General features: G+C 39.8%; 1 protein-coding gene across 1 annotated transcript; it reads left to right on the top strand.

Annotated features, from left to right (window-relative positions):
- The first annotated feature begins 15,945 nt into the window (after positions 1 to 15,945).
- Positions 15,946 to 17,193, top strand: LOC148033111 ((3S,6E)-nerolidol synthase-like). The gene has a single exon (XM_087683994.1). It carries the CDS (start codon positions 15,946 to 15,948, stop codon positions 17,191 to 17,193), a length of 1,248 nt encoding a protein of 415 aa, XP_087540120.1.
- Positions 17,194 to 17,430: the final 237 nt, after the last annotated feature.

Raw genomic sequence — 17,430 nt, 5'->3', positions numbered from 1 at the left:
CGGAGATGGGAGAGGGCCCATACGAGGCACACTCCTAGGGATTATGGATACCTAGTGGATGGCAGGTCAGGAGCTATCATCATGAATGATGAGGGGAGGAGGGTGATAGCTCGCATGAGGGAGTTGTGCCAACAAGTTTTTCGGCACAACGTCCTGGATCATTGGAGGAACATACCGGAGGGGAGCAAGGAGTACATAGTAGCATCCTTGCATGAGGAGTTCCCGGTGCCAGCCGCAGTGGATAGATTCTCTACGGGCTGGATGATGGATTGCATGCGTGCATACATGTCACATAGACGATCCGACGCACGCAAGGCAATCAAGAGTGGGGCTCCAAAGCCCGAGTGGTTAGATGCAGAGGACTGGCGCCGACTGAGGGAGGAGGCTACAAATTCGCCAGGACGTTGGAGTCAGCAGCGGGAGGCGGCGAGGGCACGAATCGAGGCCAGATCGGTACATCATCTTGGGAGTGGCGGCCACAGGACATATTTGGAGGACTTTGTAAGTTTCTCTTTTGTTTTGCTTATTTGTTTTTTTGAGATATTATTTGTACTGACAATCATATTTCTAACAGTTAGCATTTTGTTTTCTTTGCAGCACTCCATTACAAATCGTGATCCGCAAGGCCTTGAGACTCAATATGCAGAGAGGCACGGTCTCAGATCATTGATCGACCGATTGTACAGACGCGGCGGCCCAGTAAGTCTCTCATCTTTCATGTCCGTAGTTACCATGAGATATTTGAATGCATTATTGTATGGTGGATTGATATGTTGTTTCTTTTTCTGCAGAATCCGTTTGATGCTCCTTTGCAGAGGGACGAGCTTTCGGGGGACGACGATTTGTAGCTCGCCCTCGGATCCTTAGCGCTCACATACCTTTAGTTTTTAGTCGCCCGATCTATGTAGACATTTTCTATGTATTAGTGATATTGTTTTATGATTGTACCAATCGCATTTTATGCGATATCATGTATTTATTTCATCTATCAGTTTTATGATTTCAGTATAGATTCTTTTTGTTTGCAAACGCTTTGTATGCAGCAGTGCAGAAACTATTTTGTAGCTGCCCTGCCACAAAAAAAAAATTTCCTCTGTTACCGTCGCTATTTGCGTCGCAAATTTACTGCAGGCGTCGCTATTGTCGTCGCTATCAGCGTCGCAAATTCTCTGTAACCGTCGCTATATGCGTCGCTATTTGCGTCGCTATATGCGTCGCAAATGCGACGCATATAGCGACGCATATAGCGACGCAAATAGCGACGATTCCATGGCGTCGTCAATAACGACGCTTTTTGCGACGACGGGGGAAAATTTTGTTGTTTGTATTTTCGTCGCTTTAAACGTCGCTATAAGGTCTATATCTTGTAGTGTAGGCAGAGTGCGCACCATTGAATATTGGCCATTCTCAGTTTTGCTCACCTGTTTGAAGGTGGACAACTCTTATATGCTCTTAGAGGTTTGGCAACAATGATGGGTCAGTGGCTTCTTTTGCTTGGCTGGCAAGCATTGGAGAAATATAATCTTCAAGTTGCACTTAGTGTATAGTGGCTCATGGTGCAAAAACAAGTTATAATAAAAGATACAGTCAGTGGAAGTTTAAGCCTAGATAATGTTAATGTAGTAGAATAGGGACAATTTGGATTTCACATTATAGTTTGCTACTTAATTGGCAAAAATTCTATTATTCACTTTTACTTTATTAAAATCACTTTTTAAATCAATTATTTTTCTATTATTATTTATATAAAAATATTAAAATAACATTCTATGAGATTTGATTATGTCATTATATGCCTCCTATATGCTAAGTTTATATGATAAAGTTACTACATAGATGTGATATGTTATAATTTCTTATATGGTAACTTTTTCGATGAAGTTACTATATAGATAATGTCTATTTCTGAAGTTACTATATAGTAGTTTTTTTTTATAAAGTTACTATATAGATAGTTATGATAATAAACTTCCTATATAGTAAGTTGACCAAAAAAATCTTTCTATATGGTAAGTTAACTAGAAAAATGTTTTTATATTGGAAACTATGTTTCTAGATTGGCAATCTAGTAAAGTTTGATTTTTCCTATATTAGACTCTTTCTAGTTATGTGGAAATCTAACTAGCAAATTCTCTTTTTTTTCCTATATAGTAAGTGGTTTAGAGTTTCTTGTGCCAGTAGTTCTCCTTTTGGTGCACATGTCCTATTAGTTAAGAAGAAAAATAATACATATAGGATGTGCATTGACGATCGTGTCCTAAACAAAATCACTGTTAAGAATAGATATCTGATCCCTAGGGTAGACGACCTCATGGATAAACTACAAGGGGCCACTATTTTTAGCAAGATAGATCTCAAATATAGATATCATCAAGTACGATTGGATACACCTTATAGTTTTAAGACGGCATTTAGAACTCAATTTGGTCATTATGAATTTCTTGTTATGCCTTTTAGTTTGACCAATGCACTAGCTACATTCAGTCGTATGATGAATCGTATATTTTTAAAGTATCAGAATTATGTGATTGTTTTCTTTGATGATATTTTGGTTTTCAATAAGGATGGGGAATGAGCATTGTGAACATCTATCTTTAGTTTTCAACTTGTTGAAAGAGAATCAATTGTATACTAACCCTAACAAGTGAATTTTTCTAAACCTAGATTGAATACTTAGGTCACATTGTTTCTTTTGATGGTATTCGTGTTGATCCTAAAAAGATAGAGGTAATTTTGAATTGGCCAATCCCTAAAAATGTGCATGAGTTACGTTCTTTCTTAGGCCTTGCTAGCTTTTACAGAAAATTTATGAGAAATTTTTCATTGCTTGCATTGCCTTTGACGAAATTGTTAAAGAAAGGTGTTGTGTATCGTTGGTCTGACAACCAGCAAAAGTATTTTGATTTGTTAAAACATGCTTTAACACATACACCTATCTTGTAATTATCTGATTTTAATCGATCATTCTTCCTAGTAGTCACTGATGCTAGCGAATCAAGAATAGGCGATGTCCTCATGCAAGATTCACATCCCATAGCCTATTCTAGTTGTAAACTTAAACCTTCTGAGTTGAAATATTCCATCTATGATGATAAAGAACTGTTAGATGTAGTTCAAGCCTTACATCAATGGAAACATTATCTGATGGGATCCGAATTTATGATTAAAATTGACCAACAAAGTATCAAACATCTCCTTAGTCAGCCCCAAATTTCTGACCATCGTATTAAATGGGTTGCTTTCATTCAAAGTTTTCATCCACTTATCCAATATCAACCAGGAAGAGAAAATATTGTTGCTGATGCATTGAGTAGCAGACCAAGTATCCATGATATTTCTGTGCTATCCTTTGATTCCCTTACTCTTATGAAGGATACTTATGACCATGACCCCAATTTTCAATCTGATTGGAACAAATTATTTGCTAATAACTGGATTCCAGTTGATTCTTTATCTTATTATGATGGATTTATGTTTTATGAGAAAAGATTGTGTATCACTATTCAATTTAGATCATTTGTGTTGCACGAAATTCATTGTCCTCCATATCAAGGTCAAAGGGGCATTATTTCCACTTTAAGAACATTGATTGAAGATTTTTACTCGCCTCAAATGGAATCTGATGTTTCGAACTTTGTTTCTGAGTGTTTAATTTGCCAAAGAGTTAAGCGAAACCATGGTAAGCAATATGGTTTGTTAATGCCTTTACCAATTGCTGACCGACCATGGGAACATATTTCAATGGATTTTATAACTAGTTTGCCTAATACACAAGCTAATCATGATATGATTTGGACTATAATAGATCAATTTAACAAACAAGCATATTTTCTACCATGCAAGAAAACATTATCTGTATCTCAAGCTGCACAATTGTTTTTAAAGACTGTTTTCACTAATCATGGTTTTCCACAGGTTATTATTTCTAATCATGATTCTAGATTTTCTAATAATTTTTGGACTACTTTGTTTGCTAATTTGGGTACTAAGATTGATTTATCATATGCATTCCATCCTGAAACCAATGGGCAAACAGAAACTGCTAATAGTACCATTCTAGATCTTTTGCATGCATACACAATTTCAAAACCACAAACATGGGACACATATTTACATCTACTTCAATTTGCATATAATAATACACCACACACAACTACACATAAAGCATCTTTTGAAATCATTTATGGACATATAATGCCTACACCTGTTATATCATTGTCAAATAAAGTTAAAGTTATTGATGATATCGTCAATACGCATGCTATTATTTTTTCTCAAGTTAAAGACATGATTGGGAAAGCCCAACAATCATATGCTAAACAAGCTAATAAGAAAACACAAGCCATGAGTTTCAATATTGGTGATTATGTTTGGTTATGCATTGAAAAGAGAATATTACAAAATGTTGAGAAACACCTTGTTGTTAAATTAGCACCTAGGTTTTATGTACCTTTCAAAATAATTCACAAGATCAATGACAATGCATTTAAATTAGAACTACCTAAACATTGGAAGATCCATAATACTTTTCATATCAATTTGCTACGACCTTTTAGAGGCCAATTACCTATCCACCCTGTCTATGAAAACCTTCCTTTGTTAGAAGAAGAAATTGAAATCCTAGGACTTGAAACTATTCTAGGCACTGACTTTATGACCACTAGAACTGGCCGTAGATATTCTAGATATTTGGTTAAGTTTAAAAATCATCCTATTGAAGAGGCCCAATGGATGCATGGGGGGAGATTGCACTCAATTTGTCGTTTTGTTTCATATCATGGAAATTCTCTTTTGCTTTTTGTGAAGGTTTGTAGAGTTCTTTGTTCTTGGGGACCTTCTGGCATTCGCTATACACGCATATAGCTGCCGATCTACGCACCAAAAATAAGCATATAAACTTAATGTAGTGATGAAGTTAAGAAGAGATAATTACTAATGTGTTGTTAGAGAGAGAGAGAATAAATGAGAGAGTTTGGGGTGAAAAAGAGAAAGAGAGATGGGTTTATTGAGAGGGAGGAGGAGATAGAGCTATATGTTGTGGGTCCCCAAGATGTGTGTGTGTGTGTGTGTGAAAAAAGTGATGAGTGAGAGTTGGAGAGAGAGAGAGAGAGAGAGAGAGAGAGAGAGAGAGAGAGAGTACTTAAGGTAGTTAAAAGGAAGAGGGAAAGAGACTAATAAGTGTTGGTGGTGCTATTGGTTGTGGTTCTAATGAGGAGGGGGGAGAGCAAGACGTGACGGCAGTGGTAGTGGTGGTGGTGTTAGTGGTAGTGGTGGAGATGGTGGTGGTGGTAATGGAGAAGGAGCAATGGGGCTTGATATTTTCCCATAAGAAAAAGAGGACCAAATGGACAATATGGAAATAAATTGAGGTTGTTAGAAAAGCGTGCTCAAAAGCTCACTCCAAAACCTCACTTCTTACACACACTTGACTAAACTTGGATCAAATATACAATGCATCGTGCTAACCTATCAAGACACTTGGAAACCTCAAAATACCAAAATGGGAGATAATGCTAGCATCTTAAACTTTGTCTAGCTTAGTGGACGAGGTGTTGTCATAACTAAGGTCCTTTACAAGGGTGATTGAGGCTATGCATGTAAGAGGGCTTTTTACTATATGAAACTTATATAAGAGGAGAGGGTATTTGCTAAAGTGATAGCATTGATGATGTATTTACATTGGCCACATGTCGGGCTATGCTTATCAATTGTTGTGTATAACATGGCTACTATATGAAATATCAATCTACATATTTGATTGAGAAAGCCATTCTACTATAATAGGTATCCTTTTTTGGTTTAAGTTTACAAAGGTCATAAGAATTATCATGTTCGTTCTTGTTTTTTGGGTGAGAAAGGAAGTATTTTTGTATGTGTGTGTGCACATGTATGTGAATGGACTATTTAAAGGGTTCAAAAATGACCCACTAGAATATACACTAAAATATACTTTATGAATTTTCTTGCAAAATTCTCAATGAGGTACTAGATTGGGAAATATGACATGACATATGGCAAGAACATAGCCCCAAATGCCATTTATTGCAAGTTTTAAATGGCCTTTAATGAATTCCGCATGGAGCTCTATTGCAAATGTATACATGTAGGTTAAGCTCTTTGATAGTCCCACATATGTAGATGTTAGGATGATTGGGTAGTCTATGCATTGCACAAGCTTCACAAGAGATAAGAGCAATAACATTTTCTTTTTCAATGTAACTTTTCAATCATGTATTGGTCAAACACACATCATTATGTGTGGAGCACATTGTTATGTGTGAAGTAAACTATCTATTTTATGATCAAAGGGTTAGTGTGGTTGCTTCTTTACTCATAAAAATGCGAAGTGAGCAAGGTATTGGTGCGCAGATCGGACGCAGGTAGCTCACGTAGTGAATTCCCAAAGGTCCCCAAGAACAAAGCACTCTACTTTTTAGCACAAAAATCAATGTGAAAGCAAGCACGACATGAGACAAGAGACAAATTGGGTTGAATCTCCCCCATGCCTTGTGTGAGCGCTTCACAAAGCATGTATTTAATATATATTTTCAATCTTTTTGCTCAAAAATAGCCCAATTACAAAAATATACAAGCTTTTAGCTTTTGAGTTTGCTTTCTACCAAAAATAGGAAAATAAAGCTAATGGACGGTGCCCAAAGAGTCTGGCACGCCCAATCTCAATGTCCAAATAAAAATAACATATCCAGGCGCATAAGCGCATACAAAATAATAATAAATAGTCGATGTCTCTATAGACATAATCAAAATATAGGCGTGGCGCCTATCAAAATATATCCAAAGGTCGGAAACCCGCTAGACTCCAATGCTTTCCTCCGCCACTCCTGCTATCTCTACACATCAACTGAAGCATTCACAATCGTTAGTAAAATAACACAATTAAACCGACAAAAGTGAATACCTAGCAGTCTTCAGCTACATAAATAAATCAACTGGTTAGAAATAAATCCTAACCTTAATTTATAACGAGTGCGCACTCTAAACTCATAAACGTTTATTAATTTAATATGCATTTTGCGGAATCACCCGCTATGGAATCACCCATGTACACACTAAATGAATGAAACGCCCGAAAAGGACAGGCGTCCCCATCAACTTCTCGCACAAAGAATCCTCTTTGCGTATGAGCCCCGGTCATCTAAGTTTACGGAATCCACCGTAAAACCTCACGGAATCCACCGTGGAATATGCCTCCTGGCATCATACCCCCGGGGTGGGATAGCAATTGACCTCAATTGCTATTAGCTCAATGTGGAGCTAACAGAGTGGGGAAAGCATTTAGGTCTCTAGCGTGCATCCATTGTGCTTCTTCTACAGGATGGTTCTTAAATTTCACGAGATATCTAGAGTACCTTCGGCCAGTTCTAGTGGTCATGTAATCAGTGTCTATGATGGCTTCTGGTTCAAGGATTTCAGTCTCTTCTTCTAGTAAAGGTGGGTTTTCATAGACAGGGTGGATAGGTAATTGTCCTCTAAATGGTCTCAATAAACTAATATGAAAGGTATTATGAATTTTCCAATGAGATGGCAGTTCTAACTTGAATGCATTGTCATTAATCTTATGAATGATTCTAAATGGTCCGTAGAATCTAGGGGCTAATTTGACAACTGGATGTCTATCTACACTTTGCAGTCTACGCTTTTCTATTCTAAGCCAAACATAATCATCTACTTTGAAATTCATGGCTTGTCTTTTCTTGTTGGCTTGTTTGGTATATGATTGTTGGGCTTTAGCAATCATATCCTTTACCTCATCAAAAATAGTGTTGTGCATAACAGCAATATCATCGGCACTTTGTATTCTATTAGACAAAGATGCAACAGGTGTAGATAATCTATGTCCATAAATAACTTCAAAAGGTGCTTTCTTTGTAGATGTGTGCGGTGTATTGTTATATGCAAACTGTAATAAATGCAAATGAGTATCCCATGTTTGAGGTTTAGAGATAGTGTATGCACGTAAAAGATCTAAAATAGTGCTATTTGTGGCTTCTGTTTGTCCATTTGTTTCTGGATGAAATGCAGACGAAAAATCAATCTTTGTGCCTAGATTTGCAAACAGTGTAATCCAGAAATTATTACAAAATCTAGAATCTCTATCTGAAATAATCACTTTCGGCAATCCATGGTTAGTAAAAACAGTTTTCAAAAATAACTGTGCTGCTTGTGATGCTGTTAAAGTTTTCTTACATGCAATGAAATATGCTTGCTTACTAAATCTATCTACAATTGTCCAAATCATGTCATGGTTAGATTTAGTATTTGGTAAGCCAGTAATGAAATCCATAGATATATGTTCCCAAGGCTTAGATGGAATAGATAAAGGCATTAATAACCCATACTGTTTACCATGATGTCTTTTTATTCTTTGACAAATCAGACATTCAGAAACAAAATTAGACACATCTGCATCCATATGCGGCCAATAAAAATCTTCAGTTAACATGCGTAATGTAGAAATGATACCTCTATGACCTTGATATGGGGGACAATGAATTTCATTCAAAACAAAAGATCGGAATGGAATAGTAACACACAGTCTCTTTTCAAAGAACATGAATCCATCATTATATGACAATGAATCAACAGGAATGAAATTATTTTGAACTAATTTTTGCCAATCAGAATGAAAAGTAATATCCTGGTGATATGTGTCTTTCATAGCAATCAAAGAATCAAAAGATATGATAGAAATGTTATGAATTGCAGGTCTTCTACTCAATGCATCGGCAACTACATTTTCTTTTCCAGGTTGGTATTGAATGATAGGATGGAAACTTTGAATGAATGAAGCCCATTTGATATGGCGGTCAGAAATTTGGGGTTGGCTAAGTAGATGTCTAATGCTTTGCTGGTCGGTCTTTATCATGAATTCTGAACCCATTAAATAATGCTTCCATTGTTTCAATGCTTGTACAACTGCTAAGAGTTCCTTGTCATAGGTGGAATATTTAAGCTCAGAGGGTTTCAGCTTAGAACTAGAATATGCTATTGGATGATTATCTTGCATTAACACAGCTCCTATTCCTGATCCGCTAGCATCGGTCACAACTAAAAAGAATGGTCTATTAAAGTCAGGCAATTGTAGGACAGGGGCATTGGTCAATGCACGTTTAAGTAAATCAAAGAATTTCTGCTGGTTTTCAGTCCATTGATAAACAATGCCTTTCTTAAGAAGTTTGGTCAGTGGTAAAGCAAGTAATGAGAAATTACGTACAAACTTCCTATAGAAACTAGCAAGACCAAGGAATGAGCGTAATTCATGTACATTTTTAGGAATAGGCCAATGCAATATTGCGTCAATTTTCTTAGGATCAACTTTTATTCCTTCTTCTGATACAATATGACCTAGATATTCTATTTCTGTCTTAAAGAATTCACTCTTGTCAGGATTTGCAAACAATTGATTTTCTTTCAGTAATTGAAAAACTAATGATAAATGCTCATAATGCTCTTTTTTCACTTTGACTGAATACTAAAATATCATCAAAGAAAACAATCACACAATACTGATATTTTAGAAAAATACGGTTCATCATTCTACTGAAAGTAGCAGGTGCATTAGTTAATCCGAATGGCATAACTAAGAATTCGTAATGGCCAAACTGTTTTCTGAATGCAGTCTTAAATATGTCGGATCTATCTAACCTCACCTGATGATATCCAGATTTAAGGTCAATTTTACTAAATATAGAAGATCCTTGCAGTTTGTCCATAAGGTCATCAACTCTAGGTATAGGATACCTATTCTTTACAGTGATCTTGTTTAATGCTCGGTAGTCAATACACATCCGATAAGTATTATTCTTTTTCTTGACTAAGAGCACAGGTGCACCGAATGGGGAACTGCTAGGTCGAATTAAACCTCTATTTAGTAATTCTTCTACTTGAGTCTGGATTTCTTTTTGCTCTATTTGATTGTGCCTATATGGGGCTTTGCAAGGTGGTTGTGTGCCAGGTATTAGGTCAATCTTATGGTCTTCTGGACGTGATGGAGGTAAACCTGGTGGTAGGTCTTCTGCAAAACAGTCCTTAAAATATGCAAGAAATTCCTTATGTCTAGGGTGCATATGAGTTTCTTTTGCGTGCAATTCATTCACCCAAATGAGATATGATTTAGTATTCTTGCGTAGTGCACGTTTTGCTTGAGTATGCAAAAGCAGTGGAAACATATGAGATGCATGCATACCAAATAATGTAATAGATTTTCCTTGAAAATTTATATTCATTGTGTGCGTGGAATAATCTATATTGGGATTATGTTGGTGTCTCCATGGCATTCCTAGAATAATGTCGCTAGACTGTAATGGGACAACTAAGAAATTTCTTCTTTCAATATATGGACCAATTTGAATTTCTAAATCTTGAACTTCTTGTGTGCCATTGTACCTAGTGCCTAAAAATGTAGCCTTTATGCGATAGTGTGTAGGTACAGTATGCAATTTCAATTCCTTTACCAATTTTGCTGAAATAAAGTCATGCGTACTACCGTCATCATGCAATAAAGTTCTTTCTTTTTCATGCACCATACATTTCATAGTCAACAATGAATGTAAAGTAGGCATACCTGGTAAAGTGTCGGAAGTAGTAGTAGGATCATCTTCTTCTTCAGTGAAGTCCGGCATATCCTCATGCTCTTCTTCGTCCATAGCTCCAAGGTAGTTGATATGTGCTGATGGCTTCTTTGAATGACAATTTGCTGCGAGATGGCCTGGCTGGTGACACTTGTAGCATATGATGGGCTTGGCTTTGGTCACATTATTTGCAATGGCTGGGAGTCTGGGTATATTTGGATTTGCTTGTTGGATAGGCTTAGGATTTGGATTGACAGTGGATGGTAATGCAGGTGGTTTAGGCCAATTCTTGCGGAAAGATGGTGATGAAAAACGACCTGGATTAAACCTTCTGAAATTTGAATTGAATTGTTTAGATCCATAATTACCGTTTGCTTGGAATGGCTGTGGTCGTCGATCTCTTCCACGTAACTTATCTTCAGTGTCGTGAGCTAAGGAGATAGCGTCTTCAAGGGTAGCAGGCTTGAACATATTCACCTCAGCGTAGTAATGTCCAAGAAGTCCAGACATATACTTCCGCTTATGGGTCGTCTCTGGTACATCTTCAAGCATGCGTAGCTGTAGAAGTGCATTCCAAAAACGCTCTGTATACTGTGGTATAGGCTCACGGTCGCGTTGTTGAAGTAAATCCCATTGCTTGATTGCCTTCTCATGAAATTGCGGTGGAAGGAAATTTTGCATGAACTTCTTCTTGAAATCTTCCCATGTAGCAGGACATTCTATGCTCTTGCGGACGACAGTCCACCAAAGTGAAGCTCTATCTATCAGATGATTAGTAACACACTTGATTTTATCTTTCTCAGGATAAGTTTCCTCATGGAAATAGTCATCAAACTGGCTAATGAATGATAAAACAGTCTTTCCTTCTCTTATGCCATTGAAAGTGCGAAACTTGAAACTTCGTTTACTTATCTTGGATTCCTTGCGAATGGTTTGTGCTTCAAGAGTGGCGTCGATGGTACGGCGTATCAAATCTTCAGCTTGAGGTTCTTCTTTATCAGTGGACGCTCCTTGTAGCTTTGTCAATTGCGCTTGCAAGGCTTGCCTAGCTCTTCGCTCTTCGTCTAATTGCAACATAATAAGATCCAGCTTTTGCTCCATGGTAGGCTCGGGTAGGTCGTCTTCAGCCATAGGATCATCCATATGTGGGGAAGTCATCCTGTAAAACTCAACAAACCTTTCTCACTCAAAATCAGTTAGCGGGATGAGCGTAGCTCAAATTTGGGTTTACAAGGCTATGTATTTTGGGTATTTTCTTCTTCAATTTTCAGAAATTTTGAAATATTTCTGTCTCTGTTTGCTGAAAGTACTTCAACGAACTTGCAGATAGGTAAAACAGCTTGCTGCGAACAACTTTCCAGTTCAGAGTTTTTGCAAATGAACAAGTCTTCTAGGAGTTTCGAGCGTTAGTCAGTTCTGATTTAGTCTGACTTGCAGAGTTGCAGACTTAACAGACTTGCAGGATTGTTGACTTGCTGGACTTAGCCGATTTGCAGGACTTGCAGTACTTGATTCCAAGTGACTTACTGAACTTGTCTTCTGTAGTGCGAGACCAGGAGTTTTTTGACTTCTCTGCCTTCACTGACTTGCAGAGTATGGAGGGACTTAAGCTTAATTAGTTAAGCTTAAGCTTAAGAAGCTTAAGAAGGAGGAAAATAGGCCGCCGTTTTCTGATCGTGAGGGGGGGGGGGGGTCCGTTTTTTCCGCCGAAAATTTCGGGATGATCTCCTCTTGCCACGATTTGAAGATTTGAAGCTAATCAAGCTTCTCTAATACCCTTTAGCTTTATGATTAAGCTTTTGATTAATAGGATTAAGAGCTTTTCTCACAGTTTCATCACGACTTGTTCATGGAGTTGAGGGAGTGGTCCTCCGCCGACAGAGAGTGGTCCTTCGCGATCTGAGAGTGGAAACAGGGGTTCTTGATCGCCAGAAGTCTGCCCGTATCGACGGTTCGCGACGAGATTGACTGTAGAGGCCGTTTGTTCCTGGAGCTCCGCCTTCGCCCGAGATTGGTAGCGATTGGAAGCCCTTGATCTCTGCTCCGCTCTGATACCACTGGTGCGCAGATCGGACGCAGGTAGCTCACGTAGTGAATTCCCAAAGGTCCCCAAGAACAAAGCACTCTACTTTTTAGCACAAAAATCAATGTGAAAGCAAGCACGACATGAGACAAGAGACAAATTGGGTTGAATCTCCCCCATGCCTTGTGTGAGCGCTTCACAAAGCATGTATTTAATATATATTTTCAATCTTTTTGCTCAAAAATAGCCCAATTACAAAAATATACAAGCTTTTAGCTTTTGAGTTTGCTTTCTACCAAAAATAGGAAAATAAAGCTAATGGACGGTGCCCAAAGAGTCTGGCACGCCCAATCTCAATGTCCAAATAAAAATAACATATCCAGGCGCATAAGCGCATACAAAATAATAATAAATAGTCGATGTCTCTATAGACATAATCAAAATATAGGCGTGGCGCCTATCAAAATATATCCAAAGGTCGGAAACCCGCTAGACTCCAATGCTTTCCTCCGCCACTCCTGCTATCTCTACACATCAACTGAAGCATTCACAATCGTTAGTAAAATAACACAATTAAACCGACAAAAGTGAATACCTAGCAGTCTTCAGCTACATAAATAAATCAACTGGTTAGAAATAAATCCTAACCTTAATTTATAACGAGTGCGCACTCTAAACTCATAAACGTTTATTAATTTAATATGCATTTTGCGGAATCACCCGCTATGGAATCACCCATGTACACACTAAATTAATGAAACGCCCGAAAAGGACAGGCGTCCCCATCAACTTCTCGCACAAAGAATCCTCTTTGCGTATGAGCCCCGGTCATCTAAGTTTACGGAATCCACCGTAAAACCTCACGGAATCCACCGTGGAATATGCCTCCTGGCATCAGGTATACCCTTACGAGCTTTGCAATTATGGCAACCACACAAAGCACAATTAGTGGGCCTGTTCGACAACTAGTAACTTATGGTTGATGCAAAAGATTCTTGAATGAATAAGTTTCATATGCATAACATTATACATAGGGCTTCTTTTAATACCCTTATGATTTAATTCAAAACACAAAGGTGCTCTACACCTAGGCTACATAAACATAAAAATGGACTACACTTCACACCCTAAGCCAAGCATTGTTGGCCAATATATGTGGATTTTTTTTTTTGCCAACTACATTCTTGCCATGAAAAGTAGCTTAGGACATGAAGCATACTCCATTTCTTGTGATCTTGTGCTTTACGCAACCTAAGCATGCAGTGCCTAGTCTAACCATTTTAAACCAATTTATTGTGGATGCTAAAATAGATTTGTTTTTTAGAATTGAAATGACCTTGAAATAAAAGCTATCCATGTAAACATGCATACATTGAAATTGAAACACTTGAAGATTAAAGTAAGAGAAAAGTATTTAAAGCTACTTCACATGAGCTTCTTGATCTAGTAGAGACGGACCATCTTTCTAAGGTGGATCGTGCATCAACATCTTCATGTGTGTGTCTGAAGTGGATGGTCTTTCCAAACTAATGAAGGAATTGCTCATTCTAGTGCGCGAAAAAAATTGGCATGTTGAATTGAACAACCACTGCTCCTCTCAACATAGGGACATGTCTGAGCATTATATTATTGTTCATAGCCTCATTTTGATCTAAAATGAGATTTTTCTTATCCTAATGAACTGTAAATGCATGATAGTAAATTATTTTCAAGATAATAGTCAAAGCACATGCAAAGCAAAGTTTTCCCATTGGTTCAGTCCAAAGAATAAAAATCACACTTGGGGATTCTAACTTCCGAAGTCAGGGAAACATAAGCTTACGTGAAATAGATCTTATATTTTTAGAGTTGGTCACCCCAAGGGGAGTGGGGCGAAAGGTCTCAACTCACCCTGAGGTCGCACCACATTCTTAAAAGGGGGAGGAAAAGGAAGCGAGCCATTAATGATGGCTTTGCTCAGCACCATTCTCAAACAAATATTTTTTTGAAAAGCCTTATGCAATTAGACCCACTAATTCAATTGACAGAAATTTATGACAACATGCTGGATAGTGTGTGATCAAGAAGCACATATGTGCCAATTGGAGAATGAGAATAGCATAACTGTGCTAGCAGTAGCTTAAAACCCCATTTTTTCAAAATGCTAGTGGGGTGAGTGTGGGATTAACTTCTCCCCAACTGGTCCTGCACCTCCCGAGTGCAATCGAGGGTTACCAGGGCAAGTGGGATCCGACTCCCCTTGCCAACGCAACCTAACTCTCAGGGGCACTACTACCCATTCTTCAGTAGCATATTTCTTTTTTTTCATTCTTCATTAGCATATTCACATTTAGTTTTTCAAGGAACAATTGAAGATTGCAATGTCTTAACATTTTGCTACCACATGCATCGGCCTTTAAAGATGCTACATTGAGAACTTGAGCAAGCTAAGGCTGATGGCCCCTACTTACTTGCCGAAAGAGATTAACCCTCTTAGCATTGAGCTAGCACCTTGTTTTGAGGGGTGCTAGCGAGATAAGGTGAAGGTTAATAAAACACTACTCTCTCTCGTCCAAAGGGTGTGACCACTAGTTTATTGGGGGGAGCTTCGGTGGCCCCACTAACCTTGGGTGTGACCTGGCCCTAAATCCATTCAATGCCTGCCAATTTATGCAGCTGTGAAGATGAACAATTAACTAATAAAACAAGGGGCAGCAAACTAGCTTGACGGCGTTATCTTTAATAGTGAAAGTGTATGCTGATGTGTCTGAATGTAATTGGAGATTGGCGAAAGAAGCCGTTTTGTGGTTTTAGAAATCCGTGGCCACCTGGCTGAAACGCGTTCATTCACCACGTCGCAGGTAGCCCGTTGGTTCAACAGGTGGTAGGTAGCATCTGTGCGAAAAGTGACGCATGAAGATGAACGTGCCTCACGACGTTGTTTCACCTGTATAGGCGTACTTCATGTGCATGGTATTGCTTCTCGCCGGTCGGTTCTCAAAACGCGAGAGTCGAGACTCAACACTCGAGAGTTGTGAGATAGGGGCCGGACTCCGGAGTCGCCGGACCCGGGACTCGAGAGTCGGGAGAGAGACTCTGCAATTGGCAGTGAACGTGGGGAGAGACTGCATCAGATGTATCCTCCGCAATTTGCGGGAATTTAATTTTATCCACGACCTTTCCCTCGTGAATCGACACCACATAGTACACAGCATAAACACCTTCTCTCCTTCTCCCATTGCTTGCAGTTCCATTCTTGTCATCAGGCCTACGCATATGAAGAAGACTCAGGGAGACTAGAACTGATGTAAACGCCATAAACGCCGCTTCCAGGCGCTGTAGCGAGTATAAATGGCAGAAATTGAGATTCCCGACCATTTCTACTTCCCGCGGGTTCCCTGCAGCATTCCTGCGCGATGCAACCTGCACTTCGACGAGTGTCTTCGAGCTTGCAAGCAGTGGGAGATGGCTGACGAGGCGATGAAGGAGGGAGCATTGATCGTGTGCTGGGCGATACCGGAATCGGAAGACCTGAAGAAGCTCATCCTGGTAAGTAAGTTCATCGGGATGATGTTTGCAGCGGACGACCACGTGCTCGACTGCACCAAGCTCGCGCGTGTCGACTCAAAGCTGATCGAGATGCTCAAGCAGACAATACTAGCTGCAGCAGAAGAATCGAATTCCAAGCCAGGCGAGCTGTCGAGGAATTTCCCTAAGTTTGCCTTGCTCGAAGAGACGATTTTTGAGCTCCGCAGGACGATGCCCTTCGCACTGTACGGGCGGCTGGCGAAGGGCATGGCGGATCTTTTCATTGGTCCGCGCCAGCAACGGCAGTCGGCGGGCCACTACGTTATCTCTACTGTGGAAGACTACTTTCGCGACCGACTGGAGGACGCGTTCGCGTGGGCTAGCCTGTGCATGATGGAGTTCTGCCTCTTAGATAATGAGAGACAGGAGAGGATGACGGACAGCTGGGCCGACCCAATGTTCTATGGGCTGTGCAGGGCCGCTGCCGAGCACGGCTGCCTGGTGAACGATCTCTTCTCCTTCCGGAAGGAGTACTACGATGGGGAATGGGATAACAACATCCTAGCCGTGCTGTACAGGGAGAGCCGGGGGCAAAGGGGCTTCCAGGGGGCAGTGGACAGGTGTCGCGACCTAATTGAGGAGAAGGACAGGGAGTTAGTCAGACTCCGCGACCAGATACTGCTTCGGGAAGACCTCAACGACGAGATGAGGAAGCTGGCCAGGAACATCCCGTACCTGGCGTCCGGGAACCTCCAGTTCTCGGCGCTCTCGACACGCTACAACGGGTTCGGTAACACCCTCCTCCCCCGCGAGGTTTTCCACGGCACCCTCCTCATGCATCGACGTGCAACCATCGTATTGCCACCCCACCCTGCTGGCGCCTATCCTCCACCTGCTCCTCGGCACACCGCTACAGCCAGAGCAGCATTGGCCGTTCCACATATTCCCAAAACATTAAGGCTGCCACCCACATACCTGCGCAGCAATTGTATGTCCAACAACTCATCCTCCTACAAGCCACCAATGGGCAATGTCAGCCCTGGCCACCTACGCTCCATAGTCACATCCTAGGGTTCAGGCGGTACTCATCGTCACAATTTGGAAAAAATGTCATTTTCGCGTTTTGTAGGGGATTTCCCATTTGAATCTATTCTGAGATCTGTCGGTGATGTGTCCATTTAGCGTACATGATGCGTACAGTGTAAGTCATATATTGAATATGCATATGCACTCTCTTATTTTGACATTTTACGAGGCTATCACCAAAACTCTCTTATTTTGACATTTCACGAGCCTATCACCAACCCT

Source organism: Lygodium microphyllum, chromosome 8 (assembly GCF_053477565.2).
Source record: "Lygodium microphyllum isolate KBCC chromosome 8, Lygodium_microphyllum_v1.1.10, whole genome shotgun sequence".
Classification (NCBI taxonomy): Eukaryota; Viridiplantae; Streptophyta; class Polypodiopsida; order Schizaeales; family Lygodiaceae; genus Lygodium; species Lygodium microphyllum.
The sequence above is the reverse complement of the archived record's forward strand: the minus strand, read 5'-3'. Positions and strand labels throughout refer to the sequence as shown.

Excerpts from the sequence above, each read along its gene's own strand:
- LOC148033111 (XM_087683994.1), top strand. The coding sequence starts at position 15,946 with ATGGCAGAAATTGAGATTCCCGACCATTTCTACTTCCCGCGGGTTCCC.